Below are 14,474 nucleotides of genomic sequence, written 5' to 3'. Positions count from 1 at the left end.
CTCAAACTTGCAAAAATAAAAAATTAACATTTGTATATACCTCAATTCTTTGTAAAACATTTTGAATTTGATCAACCAGATCAAAGTACTTTTCCTGTTTTCTTTTTGCTATCAACTTTTCACATTTCATCGCATCTTCACGATCTTTTTGCAAAATCAAACGATCTTCTTTGGTGAGCTATTGGAATGATAAAGTATATTCACTAATGACTGTTTCTACTGTAACATTTTACACTATTTTGAACATTTTACACTATTCAGACATCAATTTAAACAAGGCTGGATCCACTGGACTAAGACACTGAGAAGTTAGGTCAAAATTGAATTCCAGAATTGAATCTCTGAAAAATAGTTGAGTAAAACAATTTTTCCTGATAGTCATTTTGTTGAAGTCTCATAGAGAAGGGTCTCTATGCTGTGAACTTTGTGATGTTGTTAGCTTGGTCATCCAAGTTTAATGAGGGTTACATTATTCAATCAATAATTAGAACAATGAGTTGTGATATTAGATTGATCATTAATGGACGTTTTATTATTCTTGATGAACAATAAAATCACTTATTTCTCTAATCACACAACACAATTAAAGAAAAGTCTCACTTATTAAATGGGAATTAAATTGACGGCATTCGCATGTACAAACTATAAAACTGTCCTTTTATCGAAATGGTTAAATTTCATTTCAAAACACCGAAGCCAATATTTACAAATATTGCTACATTTTTACCGAAAGAGCATTTTGAAAATTGAACCTTTATTAAATATATGGGGAATGCATGTATTTCTAGCAGAGATAAATATAATAATCTCGTAATACGTACCACGATCGGAGGAATATCCGTGCAACTTTGGCTGGAACATCTTTGCAAGACGTTGTCAAAAACATGATCACTATCTCTTGATAAATTATTTCCAAGTAAAATATCTTTGATGATCGAGGGAATTTGTTCAACTTGCATGTCCTTAAAATAAACAAGGTAGCTTTGAGTTTCAGTGAATTTGAGGTGAGAAAACGAAGTAAAAAGACAACCAGACGTTTCAAATTTTTGCTTCGAAAATTTGACATACCGCGGTATCCCGCGCCATTTTGAAAAAGCAATCTCCACGCGTGGAGCGTGGAATATATGAGTGCAGATCACACATGCCAGATAGGATGATCCGGAGATTATCTATGAGATTAAGATTAATTTTTCGGGATTATTAGCTTACAATGGTGATTAAGGCGGTCATAAGCAAAGGATTCCTGAAATAGTTTACAGTAATTAACCATTATTCTCTGATTGTGTTGAAAGATAGCATATAGACAATTAGACACCAAAATATTAAAAGAAACTTTTTAGAATTGTTTATGCTTTTACATAGAGTCATAGACTGACCAGTTTATACGTTTATTTTCTAGTTTGATAAGTTTATTTTGAGACAACAAGGCAGACCGCTATTGATGCTAATGTTGCTCAACATAGCTGGAAAACTAGACTAATACGGTCATATTGAACTAATTGAAGGAGCAGAGATATCACACCAACACCATTTACAATATCCAAGATGGAATCCAAAAATGTCGAGGAAAAAGATCCTAATTCAAGTGACATAAATAGAAATATCACTGATATCATTTCAATGACACAAGCTGCAGATGGTGCATTGCTTGAAATCACACGCATCCTCGATCGTGTTAAAGAAATTTTAGCTGGCGATAGCGACCTCGATGATTCGCAGACAATTGAATACAACGCTTTGTTTAGCGAGGTGAGCAAGATTATACGTGATACATCGTATGGGGGAAAAATACTCCTCGACGGTTCGTTTGGTTTCAACACACTAAAGATTGGGAAAGGATCCAAAGACACGATGACATTTTCCATGCCAGATCTCAACAAGGTTTCAGGAAGGTTGGAAAAGATTAATACTGCAAAATCGCAGCAACAGGAAGCAATTGTAATTGTTGAGAGTTTTCTCACTCAAGTGAAGGGTGAACGCTCCAAATTGCCTGTTCTTCTGGATCGTTTAGGCAATGCTGTATGCAGCATGCGCTTTGCATTGCCAGTCGAGTCAAAGCCGAATCGAAATTCAATATTTTTGGATATGCCACAGGAGCAGACAGAAATGACAACTAATGATATACTTTCGCAGGCAGGGAGGTCAGTTTTAGCCACGGTGAAGAAAAAGCCAAATGAAACATTAACTTTAAATGATTAGTATATAGTGTTTACATATATAGTCATGCTGATGACGAATTGATTTTAATAGCATTGTAATTATGTTATCTTAAGTCACTGTGATTGTGTCTTCTATTTGGTGTTTCTAAATGCACCACCACGCTGGGACAACTTGACGTTCAATTGCAAAGCGAGTTCCATGTCAATCAAATTTTCCCTAAATTTTATTGCGAGATGGCGTTGAAAGTTGTTCCGCGTAAACATCACAAGCAATACATTTGAATACGCAACGAATTTAGCTGTATATACATATATCACCAACATCGGTAAAAACAATTAGATAATTTAGAATAATATGCGGACGTTTTTGTTGCAATTATTGCTACTCTTGGGCGAGATGTCATTAAATCAGGGGGGAGAATAAATAATTATCAGCGGGGGGGGTTCATTACGAAAACAAACAACAATGGCACTGTTACAATTACATTAATAAATGTTTCAAATAAAAGTGAATAAATGGGAAACGAGGCTAGTTCGGAGGTGAATTCAAACGAGGAAGACATTGGCATTGCATTGTTTGAAAAAGTACGTTCATTTCATGAGGAAAACGCGGCGAAAATCACTGGAATGCTGCTGGAAATGCCAGCTGACGATCTCAAAAACATTTTTTCGGATGATAGCAAACTCATGTCACAAATCTACGAGGCGATCAAGGTTCTGGAGAAGGAGACGGAAAAAGACAAACGGGAATTGCTAGGCGATGCCTTGTATTCTGAAGTTGAAGCTGTGTATTCAGAACACGACATTGCTGAGAAAATTACTGGAATGTTGCTCGAGTTACGATTGGAAGATATCGAGAGATTGATGCAAAATAAAAATGACTTATTGGTTAAAATTCGTGAGGCCTTTGAGGCACTGCAAAGACATAAAAATACTGCACTTCATGCAAGGTGTGGTGTTTAGTCATTTTATTTAAAGTGTCTTTATTCCTAAGTGACAATTAAGGATTAAGATTAAATTTAGAATCAAGGTTAGTTTTAGGATTAGAGATGGATTATGCAAAGATTAGATGGAAATAAATCCATGCTTAATAAATCTAGTCCTTGAGACTAGTTTGAGATTGGGTTTAGGAGTTAACTTTAAATCAACCAAAAATCTTGATCTAATCTAATCCTAATCTTAGCCTAACCTCAAGTACCAAAAAGAAAGGATACTGTAATATGCTCAGCATGTTATTTTGTTTAGCGAGACCACTGACGAACCACTGACCAAGGCAGAAATGGGTGACAAGATATTTGACAGAATTCAACAGTGGTACCCAGATGACGAAATGGCTGCTAAGTTGACTGGAATGTTATTAGAAATCAACTCGGATGAGATAAAAAAATTAACCCAGGAAGACAAACTTCTCAAAAGTAAAGTAGACGAGGCTTATCATGCTATGAATAGAGATGTTTATCAATAATAAAACAACACAATGCATTCTGTACATAAATATATACATTCATCTCTTGCTAAAGATTAATATTTTCATTTTCGCTAATTTCTATCTCTTTTTATTCTTCTGAAATCACCATTTCTTTTTCATTTCTTAAATCCATGTAATGGTGCCCTGTTAAGACACTACCAATATTTAAATGTGTGACCCAATCAAGCCAAAACATTTCCTATGCTCAAAAAGCATCCAAGATTACAGCTGTTGATATATTTACATATTTCTGGCTTCGTTTCGGCCTGATCTCATGATCACCTGGTTCACAGTAGTCCTGACCACTCGGACCAGTCTTCAAGGCATAAGATGTGGTAGCTCTCTTCTTAAGTTTATACCGTTGTAACCATGGTGATGGCGAACCATTCCTCACGGGCCACGACGAATCTGAGCGGCGACAACCGAAGTGTCCAACATTAGGGTCGGTAGACTGATAACTTGGTCGGTGAAAATTTCCTGAGGAATGCAACTCACGACTTGAGCTGAGACCTGTGAAATTTGCCGAATCTTTCCTTTGCAAACACATTCCAACCTATTAAAACAAAAAGCAATCTTTACTTTACTTAACAGCTGTCATAATCTTTACAAGTACAATACATTCAATCCCGATAACTATTCATTGCCTATTGGAACAGAAAAATGGAAACACCGATACTATATTGGCATATAGTGTGGTTAATTATGTTTGGGAAAGATTTGACTGTTCGTAGAGAACAAATAGCGTTTAGTACAAAACAAACAACTGTCTCAGTTTTGTTGGCACAAGGGTTAACATTCAAATATGGGATAAGCCCAAGAAAAGGAAACTCGTTCGGTGCTTTTACAAAACATCTCATGCGGTTAATTAAGTTTGGGGCATACATAAGATCAATACTGTTCGTACTGAACCACCTGAGTAAACGAATACCAGATGCAAACACGACATCATTTTATGTGGTGATTGTCGTAGTCAGGAACGAAATTGACTTTTTCGACCCTCTGCTAAACGTTTTTCGCCCAAACGTCGCTCTTCATGTCAAAGCAAGTTTAGCTTGACTTAGCAAGAGGGATACAATTTAAACCATTTCGTAGTTCGTACGGCAATAAATATATCAGTAACTAGTTTACCTGAGGCTGGAGCGTTCGACCTCTAGTCGAATGAGCTGCTCCGTGATCATTGCCAATGCAGCCTTGAGTGGTCAAAATCTTGTTCGGGAAGAAACCATTGAATATTCGCCTTGGTTGCCGTTGGCTAACGCGATCCTGGTAGAAGTCGATGTTACTCATGTCGATGATTTTCGGACATGAATAACTCTTGCAGATCATCTCTTTATGACTTGGGCTGTGAAATCCTTTTGAATATCGTTCCCTGCCGTGGAGGACGGTTTTGCTAGGAGGGAATGCGTCCTTTACCATTGGTGTTCGTCTGTTATGATTACGAGACCACTTAGTCATCATCCCATTCAGGAATGAGCGATTCGTTGCATCTTGGTGACTCGCTTTTGGCTCCTCGATCAAAAATGGAAAAACCACTGGTTTCTGCAATCCATTGTCCCTTTCCATCCAGCGAACTCTCTTTTGTTTCCTTTAAAAATACTGTAAACTTTCACGAATTGAACTTTCACGAATTGAACTTTCACGAATTGAAAATTCGATAGCTGCAGTCCACACGCTCAACCGTCTGTCTCCGGAGCTACTAAGGTGTAAATTGAGAATCAAACTGTAATAGGGTTCAATTTAACAAGCTGTTTTTGTGTGTTTTCAAGTAACCAGATGATGAAGGCTTCAGTCTGACTTCTCAAACCTTGGCTTGAAAAAAACGCACTGTGCTCACAAGTAATTAAAATCACTTTGGTGTGTAAACGCAAGCCTTAATCCCGTCTCACAAAGAGTTGAAGGAATTGTTGAATATTTAAATACGAAGGTTTCGACGTGGTTTCCAAGTAACGTTTCAATAATTGTACCGCAAATGAGATTTTTATTGTTTGTCTCAGACGTACGCCGAGGTGTTATCATCACAATTACAACTCGCGTAGACACATCGTTTTTTTGTTGTGATTTTCCGGACTTTATTTAACATGACATACTGAATGACAAATATTTTTACTAGGCTTTGCTGTGGCTAATCTTCAGATGATTGTCTTGCGTGCAGCCAAATTCCACCAAACAAAATCGAGACGTTGTCTCATTCAGCAATAACTTGTCAATTCATGTCGGTCGGTTTTTAAGTAATTGGATATAAAAAGAGCTGGACAGCTGCTTGCTTTTGTTATTTTTAGTTGGCAGAAGAATCTACCTTTTAGATGACTTATCTTGCAAAGCCGCAAGTAGCCAAATAATGGCAGTTAATGGGCTAATAATAACACTTCAGGAGATTGCGTGCATTCTTCGTGCTGCGAGACTGAAATGAATTGCGGTTCAGCTGTAAATGTCGATCCTTTCTGTTGCCTGAATTCACGTTGGGGTTTTCTTCATTTTTATTCCAAATATTATGCAAAAAACAAATATATCTGAGGATTTCTGCTTTGATTCTTGAGTGAGCTAAATAGATCCATATCTGGACAACTTTTTTGTAAAATCTTTAGATATGATTATGTTCATCTGTTGAAATCCTGCCGAATCTGACCTCTGGAGGCGCATGCAACCCAGGTCAAAGTCACTCGTTACAGAAATGACATGGTATATCTTGTTTAGCTGTTCAGGCTGTTTGAAAGAACTTGGTTTTGGAAAGCTTTGCTTCAGGTTTCTAGTTTTCGGTAGCATTCTGCGTTCTTGTAGTTGGACGACTTTCATAGACCATGTTTTTGATGCAACTCATATTGATACTGGTTTAACATATATGCAGATACCTTGTATATTTTAGTACGTATTGATATTGGATTTATACAAAGTATTATTATATTATATACATGTACTTTAGATAGCAATAAAATCACTTAAGAAAACCATGCTACTATGCTATGACTCTTGAATTGAGATTGCAAACTCTTTTCATATGTGATTCAACATTATCCATCAAGTCTGGAAAACCTTCGCTTGTAACTACGAGGATTTCCACACCAAGATTGCAGTTGAACCTCCGAAAAACAAATACAATAAGTTTTTAACTTCGTGTGTTATTTCAAAGCCATAGCCTTCCCCGACTACGGCATGCCAAGATGATCCGAACTTCTTGTCCAGACTATCCTTGATCATCTTTGCAGCTGCCTGAAAAATAAAACAAGTTGATGACCCGGCAAGGGTAGACGAGTATTCACCAAAACAGCACCAAATAGCTGTGCTTCAGTAGTTCAGTATAAATCAGTATTAATCCCCGTTAAAATGACCTACCTCGTTGTTTGTTGAAAACTTTTCACAAGCTGTTACACAAAGCTCCATTGCCTCTGTCCTCATTTCCTCGTTCATATCCGAATGCTAGGAGACGAATAAAACTTATAATAAACTACAAATGCTGTAGCTAAAGCAACAAAATCAAGTTGATATTGACGACTAGCAACGGCCAACGAATGAACGAAAGAACTCACCCTGATCAGAGGATAACTGTGCAATCGTTTATAGTCGTATCCGCCTGTATCAGTTGCTGTTGTACTTCCCTCTACAGCTTCGCCCATCTTTCACACCAATTTCCAAAGTTTACAAATATATTTATTTGTTAAAAAAATAATATTTTCATTCCCTTCTTTTCACATAAAATTTTTTCAAGATGGCGACGGTCGTTGTCATAGCGACCAGTCGTTGTTATGGTAGCGGCGTCAGCATTTCATGTCAGTCAGCTGTTAGCGCTTGCGTGAAAGTCATGTAAAGTTTCTTGTAATGGATGTCTCATTTGTAACAATTAGGTTTTATATTTTTTAACAATATTTCTTAATATACATGGAAAATGAAGACGATCTAAACGTAATCAAACAGCAATGGATTAGGTATCATTATAAATGTCATGTAATCTATTTTTTTTGCAATTAAACCAAATCTGTAGCCTAGGGTAGGTGGGGTTACTGGGGTGGGGGGTTGCTTACCGCACAAATTACCCAAACTACCCCAGGGGTCTGCCACACCCTCAAGCAATGTCCCCTGCACAGACACACACATGAGGTACACTTGACTTCAGTTGTTTCGTATAAAATTAGGGAACAGTGTGAATTGAAGAAGAATCTAATCGAGGAAGATACATATAACTGGTTTCAAAAAGATCCCAACGGTGAAGAGGAAATTTTGCTGAATTATGTTGGTGGTGTTGATATTTCCTTTGTGAAAGGCGATGAAAAACATGCTTGTGCTGCATTAGTGATTTTGTCATACCCAAAACTTGAAGTAAGATACCAACTGGAAATTTGAAATAAATAACCCCCTTTGATTACAATCATCCTCCCAAATATCTAAGCCTTATTCCCAAAGAACTGGTTATATGATTTACTTGACCATATTTGACAAAAGCCTGGACTTTCCATTGCTATTTAACAGTTGATTAATCAATTAAACTAGATCGGATATTTATATAATCTTAAAAAGTTATATCTTTCTCAATTTATAAACAAATTTATCCTCTTGGTTCTCCAGATTGTGTATGAGGAATATGATTTTGTTCACTTAACCTCACCCTACATACCACAATTTCTGGCGTTTCGTGAGGCATCATTTTTGAATGACCTTATAACAAAACTGAAGAAGAACAAACCAGAACTACTGCCTGAGGTAGCATGTTAGCTTTTTACTAAATAGACTGAGATGTTCTTATGTAACCTTACATGCAATAATTATTATCTTGTATTTAGGTCATATTTGTTGATGGAAATGGAATTTTGCATCCAAGAGGTATACACAACTTGAAGTTTAGGAGTTAGGAAACCATCCAGGTTTTATTCTAAAGATTTTTTCAATGCTTCAAATGCTCGAACCAACAGGAAATCGACTTTAAACCTACAGGATTTGGCGTGGCAAGTCATCTTGGCGTTATTTCAAATACGTGTACGATTGGAGTTGGGAAGACGTTGTTTCATGTTGACGGAATTGAGAAGAATCGGAAACACTTAGAAAAAGTACGCTGAAAGTCACGCCATAGTTACAAATGAAAAGAACCCACATAATCTTCCGTTATCTCCCTTCATAGTTGCCGGTTCTTTAAAACTCCTAACTACATTTTGTAGTTGCTTTCCTCGACGTCGATTATTACTCCGGCGTCAGCGACGGAGTTGAAAATTCGCCCCGGTTTTGTTTTGTTTTTGTTTTTTTTTTTTTTATTTTTTTTTTTATTATTTTTCGTCGTCGCAAGTGTGTAATGGCGCGAAATATACTAGTATTTAAAATGTGTATGTGACCGTATTTATCTACGTCCCAGTCTTATCTCCCAAGAGTTGTGGTGCACAGCTTTGGCTAATTTTCCAATGCGCGATTCGATTTCGCTCGCATGATATGGCAATTCCTCCAAGAGGAACAAATAAACCGTTCTTTTCATGCTGTTCGATTAAGTTTAGATTGAATTGGGGTAAGAATATATTTAATACATGTAGACTCGGTCCTATTTTAATAATATCGCTGCTATTTCGCCGTTTAACAAGATGATGTGGTCGTGTATGGGCGCGTTGACACGTCGCGTAGTTTGCACAGGATCGAAGATTTAATACAACTATATAAGCGCGAATTCCAAAGGCAAAGTGTAAGACGAAGCGAATGTATCATGCGGTTTATTTACATTTTTGAACAATTGAACTTCTATACTGCGATGTGCTTCTGAATTTCGCGATCGAACATTTAGGTTCGCAAGGCATCTAAATGCGAATATGTATGCGAAACAATACGCGAACTGTATTGTTTATGTTCAGAAGCTCTATATTGAAGACTGGCACGTGCGCCGGAGTTAACGCCAGAACGGCGTCTTGTTTCAATATAAATTAGGCTATGTGAAAATGGCAACGCTTTTGTCGTTTTGAGCGTTTTTGTTTATGTTTTCGCGGCAAAACGGTTGCAAACACCATCAGTTTAGGGTATAGAAATTAGAAATAATTTAATATATTGGACATTTTACCCCGTTTCGTCCTAAAACAGGCATCAAAACCGAGACAAAACGCTCGAAAACGACGCTCGTGAACACATAGGCTTTTAATAACGAAGACAAAACTTTAACTTTGCGCTGCTAAACGCTTGAACGTTACTAAAAATGCAACTCACGTCTTCCGTGAGAAAACGTGGGCTGTGATGAACTTCCATTAGAAGTTACTCAAAGATGCTGCGACGTCGTTCCTTCTTGCCCTTGGTTATATTAGAAAATACCTCATTCCGTGTCTACCTTTTAGATCAACCAATTACAAAGGGCTGGCGACTCTTTCAAGCTTGTCGGTAACTCCGGGAAGACATTTGGAGCGGTTAGGTTAATAGGTTTCTATATAAGGATAAAAAGAAAATACATTACTATTTACTAACCTTATATAAACATATTACTGAAGTCACAAAAGCGAGTTTCCTACGGAATGAGAGAGTTTATGCAGACAGGATGTTGAAGACTAGATAATGCTTACGTAAGCTCACTTGAATCTTTCAGGCGTTTAAAAGTACGGATGCTTCAAGAAATCCAATATATATTTCAATTGGTCATAAAATAAGTTTAGGAAGTGCACTGAGAATATGTGGGCTGTGTTGCAAGCATCGCGTTCCAGAGCCTATAAGACAGGTCAGGTTTCTGGTTCCCTCTGTCAATTTTTGCTATCTTTTAGTTTAGTTTCCTCCTGTAGTAACGCTGGATCAATAAGATATGATCCTTACTGGACCTCCAGGAAGAACAGTTTAGAACTGATAGAGTTATCCAGTGTAAATAAAGTTAGTTTAGTTTAGGTTTCCTCCTGTAGTAACACTGGATCAATAAGAGATGATCCTTACTGGACCTCCAGGAAGAACAGTTTAGAACTGATAGAGCTATCCAGTGTAAATAAAGTTAGTTTAGTTTAGGTTTCCTCCTGTAGTAACAATGGATCAATAAGAGATGATCCTTACTGGACCTCTAGGAAGAACAGTTTAGAACTGATAGAGCTATCCAGTATAAATAAAGTTAGTTTAGTTTAGGTTTCCTCCTACAGTAACACTGGATCAATAAGAGATGATCCTTACTGGACCTCTAGGAAGAACAGTTTAAAACTGATAGAACTATCCACTATAAATAAAGTTAGTTTAGTTTAGGTTTCCTCCTGTAGTAACACTGGATCAATAAGAGTTGATCCTTACTGGACCTCTAGGAAGAACAAATTTGACATGGCCGATGAAATGGTGAAAAACTGATAACTGATTTTTTTTCACTGCAGGCTGACATTCGGTCTCGCGAGTTTCTTCGTCAGAACTACGAAACCATGGTAACAAAATGTTGTGCCAACGAGGAACAATTGGGATCTCACGGAGCAAAAAATGATGCAACAGACTGCGACAGTGAGGGGGGATGGTGGAGCTGGTGTCAAATACTTTAATAACTAATACGACTGGACAATTAGATAAACGTAATTTGAATAATAATAAACCCACTTACGAATCAGTAATCTTTTTAAATATATGGTCTAGTTATTACACTGCAATTTATACGTCTCAAAAGCGCAAACCTTTGGCCAGCCTTTCTAGAATCTAGCAAACTCAAATGTCATTACATCATTAGCTACTGAAAACGTTAGAAAAAGAAACGTTTTAGGGTAAATAGGTGTTGAAACAAAGACGTTTAATGTAATACCATAGATGTCTTGCTTCCTTCTGGAAAAATCTCAGCCGGAAATCGCTATAAAGTTTTAAGTCTCAATTCAATACAATACGAGGGAAATATCTTCACAGGAGTCTTGCAGGATGTATCCATTTCTAATGGCTTATATAAGCTATCGTTTTGGCCCCCCGCTGCCCCTCGCTGATTCTGCAGTGTTTAAAAGATTATATCAAGTTATTTATCCAGTTAATTCGTGTTTACGTCCGCATAGCTTAGAAAATTGCATATGGTCGTTTCAGTGTAGCAGAATTTACATTCTCGATGTCTAAATCCTCTCGAGTGCTCGGTTGTAAAAGTCTTAATGAGAGCTGGATTTTAACACTCTCGTTGCCTCGTAAAGCTATTTTCCTAATCGTAAACATGTTTTTATGGATTCTTCGAGATCTCAGTGTGTGTCTGCGACGTCATGGCGAAGCAGTCCTGGTATGAGGCAATTAACGTAAAACATATAAAATAAGTGTTTATTAATGTACGGTTTTATTATGCGTGGTATGAGATCGCTACGGTGTATCACGTATGCATACCAGCGTGGGAAACATAAAGAAATTGTGCCGTGCCTGCAAGGAATGTCGTCTTTGCCGTTCCCTTGTCGACGAATGGTAGAAAAGTAGAGAAGCTTAGCGCACCGCAGGCTCTGTCATCAAAGACCAGACCGAATGCGAGTTAGAAAACGTTGTGCTTTGCAGTCATCTAAAATTTAAAACGCAAAATAATATGTTTGGTGTATTCGCTAAAGTAGCAGTCTTTTCTATGTTTTGTCTTGGGTTATAGCTCCAAAAGAGGCGCAAAAATCGATTTTTCATAACAAAGTCTGAGCACAAATTCAACGAGAGAGAAAAACGTAAATTAGGGTGGGATTACAAGCGTTCTGACAAACACATTGTTTACAAATTTCGAAGTCGTACAAGCTCAATATCAATGTGTAGCGCTCTCAAATGCGCATCGAGATTTGAAAGACAAAAGTGTCTACTTATTTTGAAAGATTGCCCAAAGAACCAACCCAAAGACTTCAGTGTATCAAAATATTCAGTTGTTTGTCTCTTACATTGTGATATATCTTCCAGCTAATTCAAGTACTTATTGTTTACCGAACCATCACCAGGGCCCGGAAGATACAAGGCTAATCCTGCATGGTTCCTAAATCTTCACACCAAATTTACACCCGGCAACTCCGATGTTTATAATATGGCGAACATATTGTGTCCAGAAATCTTTTCTAGATCTCTTGCGTAAGCATGCGTCTGTTTTCTACGATTTTGAAACAAAAGTCATCGTTGTCTTGAACATATAAGGAAGTGAGAATTGAACCAAGGGTTGCCGCTAATTGATCTGTAAAAACCCGGTTTTAATGGTCGGAAAGCTTCATCAGGGGGGTGTAGTAGCCACAATGCTGGGGTAGTTATGCAGCTGTCTTTCAAAACAAAGTCATCTATCTCGAAATTTGTTGGTTAACGCCAATTGCACTAACACATTATGTTGACTAAAACTGGTTCGATAGTTCGTTATAGGCGGATATTATGACAAACATGTGTATTTGTTTAGGAAACTGGTCTGCGCGAATTCCTTTTTTTTGAGACACGTAATATCTAGTGTTACCAACTGATGGATCCATATGTTAAAAATGTTTACTAAAGAAATCAAATTACCAAAATTGCGGACAAATTGAGGAAGAATTCGGTGCATAGGAAGAACTGCGGTGGCAGCTGTGAGTGTACCCTCGCCCACCCTACCTCAGGTAAACAACCCTCAAATGTCACACGTGACGAACCAGCTGGACCACAATATGATCCCGAACTCTGCTTAACTTCTTTGAGTGATGACCCTTCAGGAAATGTTTGTGCCATGCAGACTGTCAGTTTAAAACTGAAAGGAGTTGCGGTGTAGCGTCATTTTTAAAGCCTCAAGGCACTCGCCATTAATCACTCTCTCTCTCGTATCAAATTCTCTTGATAATTTTTTAAAAAACGTGCAGTTCTACATATGAACACCTATTTCGGAAAGTCTATATATCGGACGTTCATTGCTCGCATACCAATATGTATTCAGCAATTCAGAAGAACTCACGAATTGTTTGGAATGAGGAATTCAAAATACTCAGGGGCTGGTTGTTCGAAAGCCTATTAGCTTTGACTTGGATCAGCGCCAATCTATAGACTATACAAATAAAATTCTCAAACAACTTGTTTATCAAGTAAAATAGATTTTCCATTTTTCCATCAATCGTTTCTGCTTCAGAGGTCTTATTTTCTTAAGTACTAAGCAGGAAAGCTATGCAATCACATATATAAACAAACGGTTGATATTAAACCCATGCACAGTTGGTAGCGTTAACCAAGCTTTCTGTAGATGCTAACCATGACTGTCTGGGATATCCGCAGTGGAGCATAGCGTTGTGGTCCATCATATCTTTGGCAGTCTGTTTGGTCCGTTATATACCTTGGTAAAACGCAAACTTATTCGAAAAAATGGGTTAAAAAACTTGCTTTATTTGCATGACGAATATTGAGTATTTTTTTAAAAATTTAATCTGTTTTCCCCGGCCGTGCTCCTTGTTATAACACGAGTGGTTTAACAGACATTTGTTTATATCTCATCATAATCAGCTCGGTGAAATGTTGAATGTTACATTTCCTGAACAGACACAAAACAACAGGTTTATCCAGAGAAAGAGAGAGAGGTGTATATCGCAAGATCATCGTGGGATTACATATTATCCATGCATTGTTGATATAGGTTATAGCTGTCCTGAGCGGTTGAAATAATTGAGGTTTTTTTACATGAAATCATACTATGCACTTACGTAGGCCCTGACAGTTTAGGAGTGTTGGTCTGTTGGCGATAAAACCTTATTTGGCTTAACGAACATTCGATAACCTCACGGTATGAAACACGGCCACAGAGAAACAAGTCCACGTGCAACTGCCTACGCAAAACACAGACAATATATGTTAAGCCCATATACAAATGATATAATCCGATATAAGCTGCTATAGTGAAGACCAGGAAGACATTAGAGAAATAGTGAGCCATTTCCAAGGGCAGAAATACGCTGTTTATATTAGGGGAGGTTAATCATCTAGATGGCCAGGAAATTGAAAGCATTTATGCACCTGAAAAT

The 14,474-nt window shown here is 37.5% G+C and overlaps 5 protein-coding genes across 17 annotated transcripts in view; 2 read left to right on the top strand and 3 right to left on the bottom strand.

The window, feature by feature from the left end:
- The window catches only part of LOC114519458, a 48,651-nt gene that overhangs the window by 12,222 nt on the left and 21,955 nt on the right, over positions 1–14,474 (bottom strand). For 7 of the 11 annotated variants that reach the window (XM_028539586.1, XM_028539584.1, XM_028539591.1 and 4 more), the window contains 3 exons: positions 9,793–10,003; positions 822–1,169; positions 41–178 (listed from right to left, as the gene is read on the bottom strand). In XM_028539586.1, coding sequence (XP_028395387.1) covers positions 41–178; positions 822–1,169; positions 9,793–9,831 — 525 coding nt within the window. In that variant the 5' untranslated portion in view covers positions 9,832–10,003. Of the gene's footprint in view, positions 1–40; positions 179–821; positions 1,170–9,792; positions 10,004–12,401; positions 12,952–14,474 lie in introns of those variants that run through there. The other 4 variants (XM_028539594.1, XM_028539596.1, XM_028539589.1 and 1 more) reach the window with 4 other exon arrangements.
- LOC114519462 lies at positions 1,266–3,647 on the top strand. Its single transcript, XM_028539601.1, has 2 exons — positions 1,266–3,109; positions 3,405–3,647. The coding sequence occupies exons 1-2, from the start codon at positions 2,676–2,678 to the stop codon at positions 3,622–3,624; spliced, it is 654 nt and encodes a 217-aa protein (XP_028395402.1). The 5' UTR covers positions 1,266–2,675; the 3' UTR covers positions 3,625–3,647.
- On the bottom strand, positions 3,798–5,528 carry LOC114519461. Its single transcript, XM_028539600.1, has 2 exons — positions 4,756–5,528; positions 3,798–4,180 (listed from the first exon to the last, which is right to left on the bottom strand). Exons 1-2 carry the CDS (start codon positions 5,188–5,190, stop codon positions 3,833–3,835), a joined length of 783 nt encoding a protein of 260 aa, XP_028395401.1. The 5' UTR covers positions 5,191–5,528; the 3' UTR covers positions 3,798–3,832.
- On the bottom strand, positions 6,514–7,337 carry LOC114519463 (dynein light chain 4, axonemal-like). The gene is made up of 3 exons (XM_028539603.1): positions 7,152–7,337; positions 6,958–7,041; positions 6,514–6,834 (listed from the first exon to the last, which is right to left on the bottom strand). Exons 1-3 carry the CDS (start codon positions 7,236–7,238, stop codon positions 6,670–6,672), a joined length of 336 nt encoding a protein of 111 aa, XP_028395404.1. The 5' UTR covers positions 7,239–7,337; the 3' UTR covers positions 6,514–6,669.
- Positions 7,457–11,462, top strand: LOC114519460 (endonuclease V-like). Of its 3 annotated transcripts, none has more exons than XR_003686577.1 (8): positions 7,457–7,547; positions 7,755–7,938; positions 8,185–8,319; positions 8,400–8,439; positions 8,551–8,663; positions 9,918–9,991; positions 10,163–10,291; positions 10,917–11,001. XR_003686577.1 is itself a non-coding variant. In XM_028539598.1 (8 exons), exons 1-8 carry the CDS (start codon positions 7,501–7,503, stop codon positions 11,073–11,075), a joined length of 876 nt encoding a protein of 291 aa, XP_028395399.1. In that variant the 5' UTR covers positions 7,457–7,500; the 3' UTR covers positions 11,076–11,462. The 3 variants fall into 3 exon arrangements, 2 of the variants coding, with proteins under 2 accessions (XP_028395399.1, XP_028395400.1); XM_028539598.1 differs by having other exon boundaries at positions 9,918–9,986; positions 10,917–11,462; XM_028539599.1 differs by lacking the exon at positions 10,163–10,291 and having other exon boundaries at positions 9,918–9,986; positions 10,917–11,462.

The sequence above is a fragment of the Dendronephthya gigantea genome, unplaced genomic scaffold, assembly GCF_004324835.1.
Source record: "Dendronephthya gigantea isolate DGI-Jeju-01 unplaced genomic scaffold, DenGig_1.0 000013F, whole genome shotgun sequence".
In the NCBI taxonomy this organism is placed as follows: Eukaryota; Metazoa; Cnidaria; class Anthozoa; order Malacalcyonacea; family Nephtheidae; genus Dendronephthya; species Dendronephthya gigantea.
Note: the sequence above shows the minus strand (reverse complement) of the source record. Positions and strands in the feature narration are given on the sequence as shown.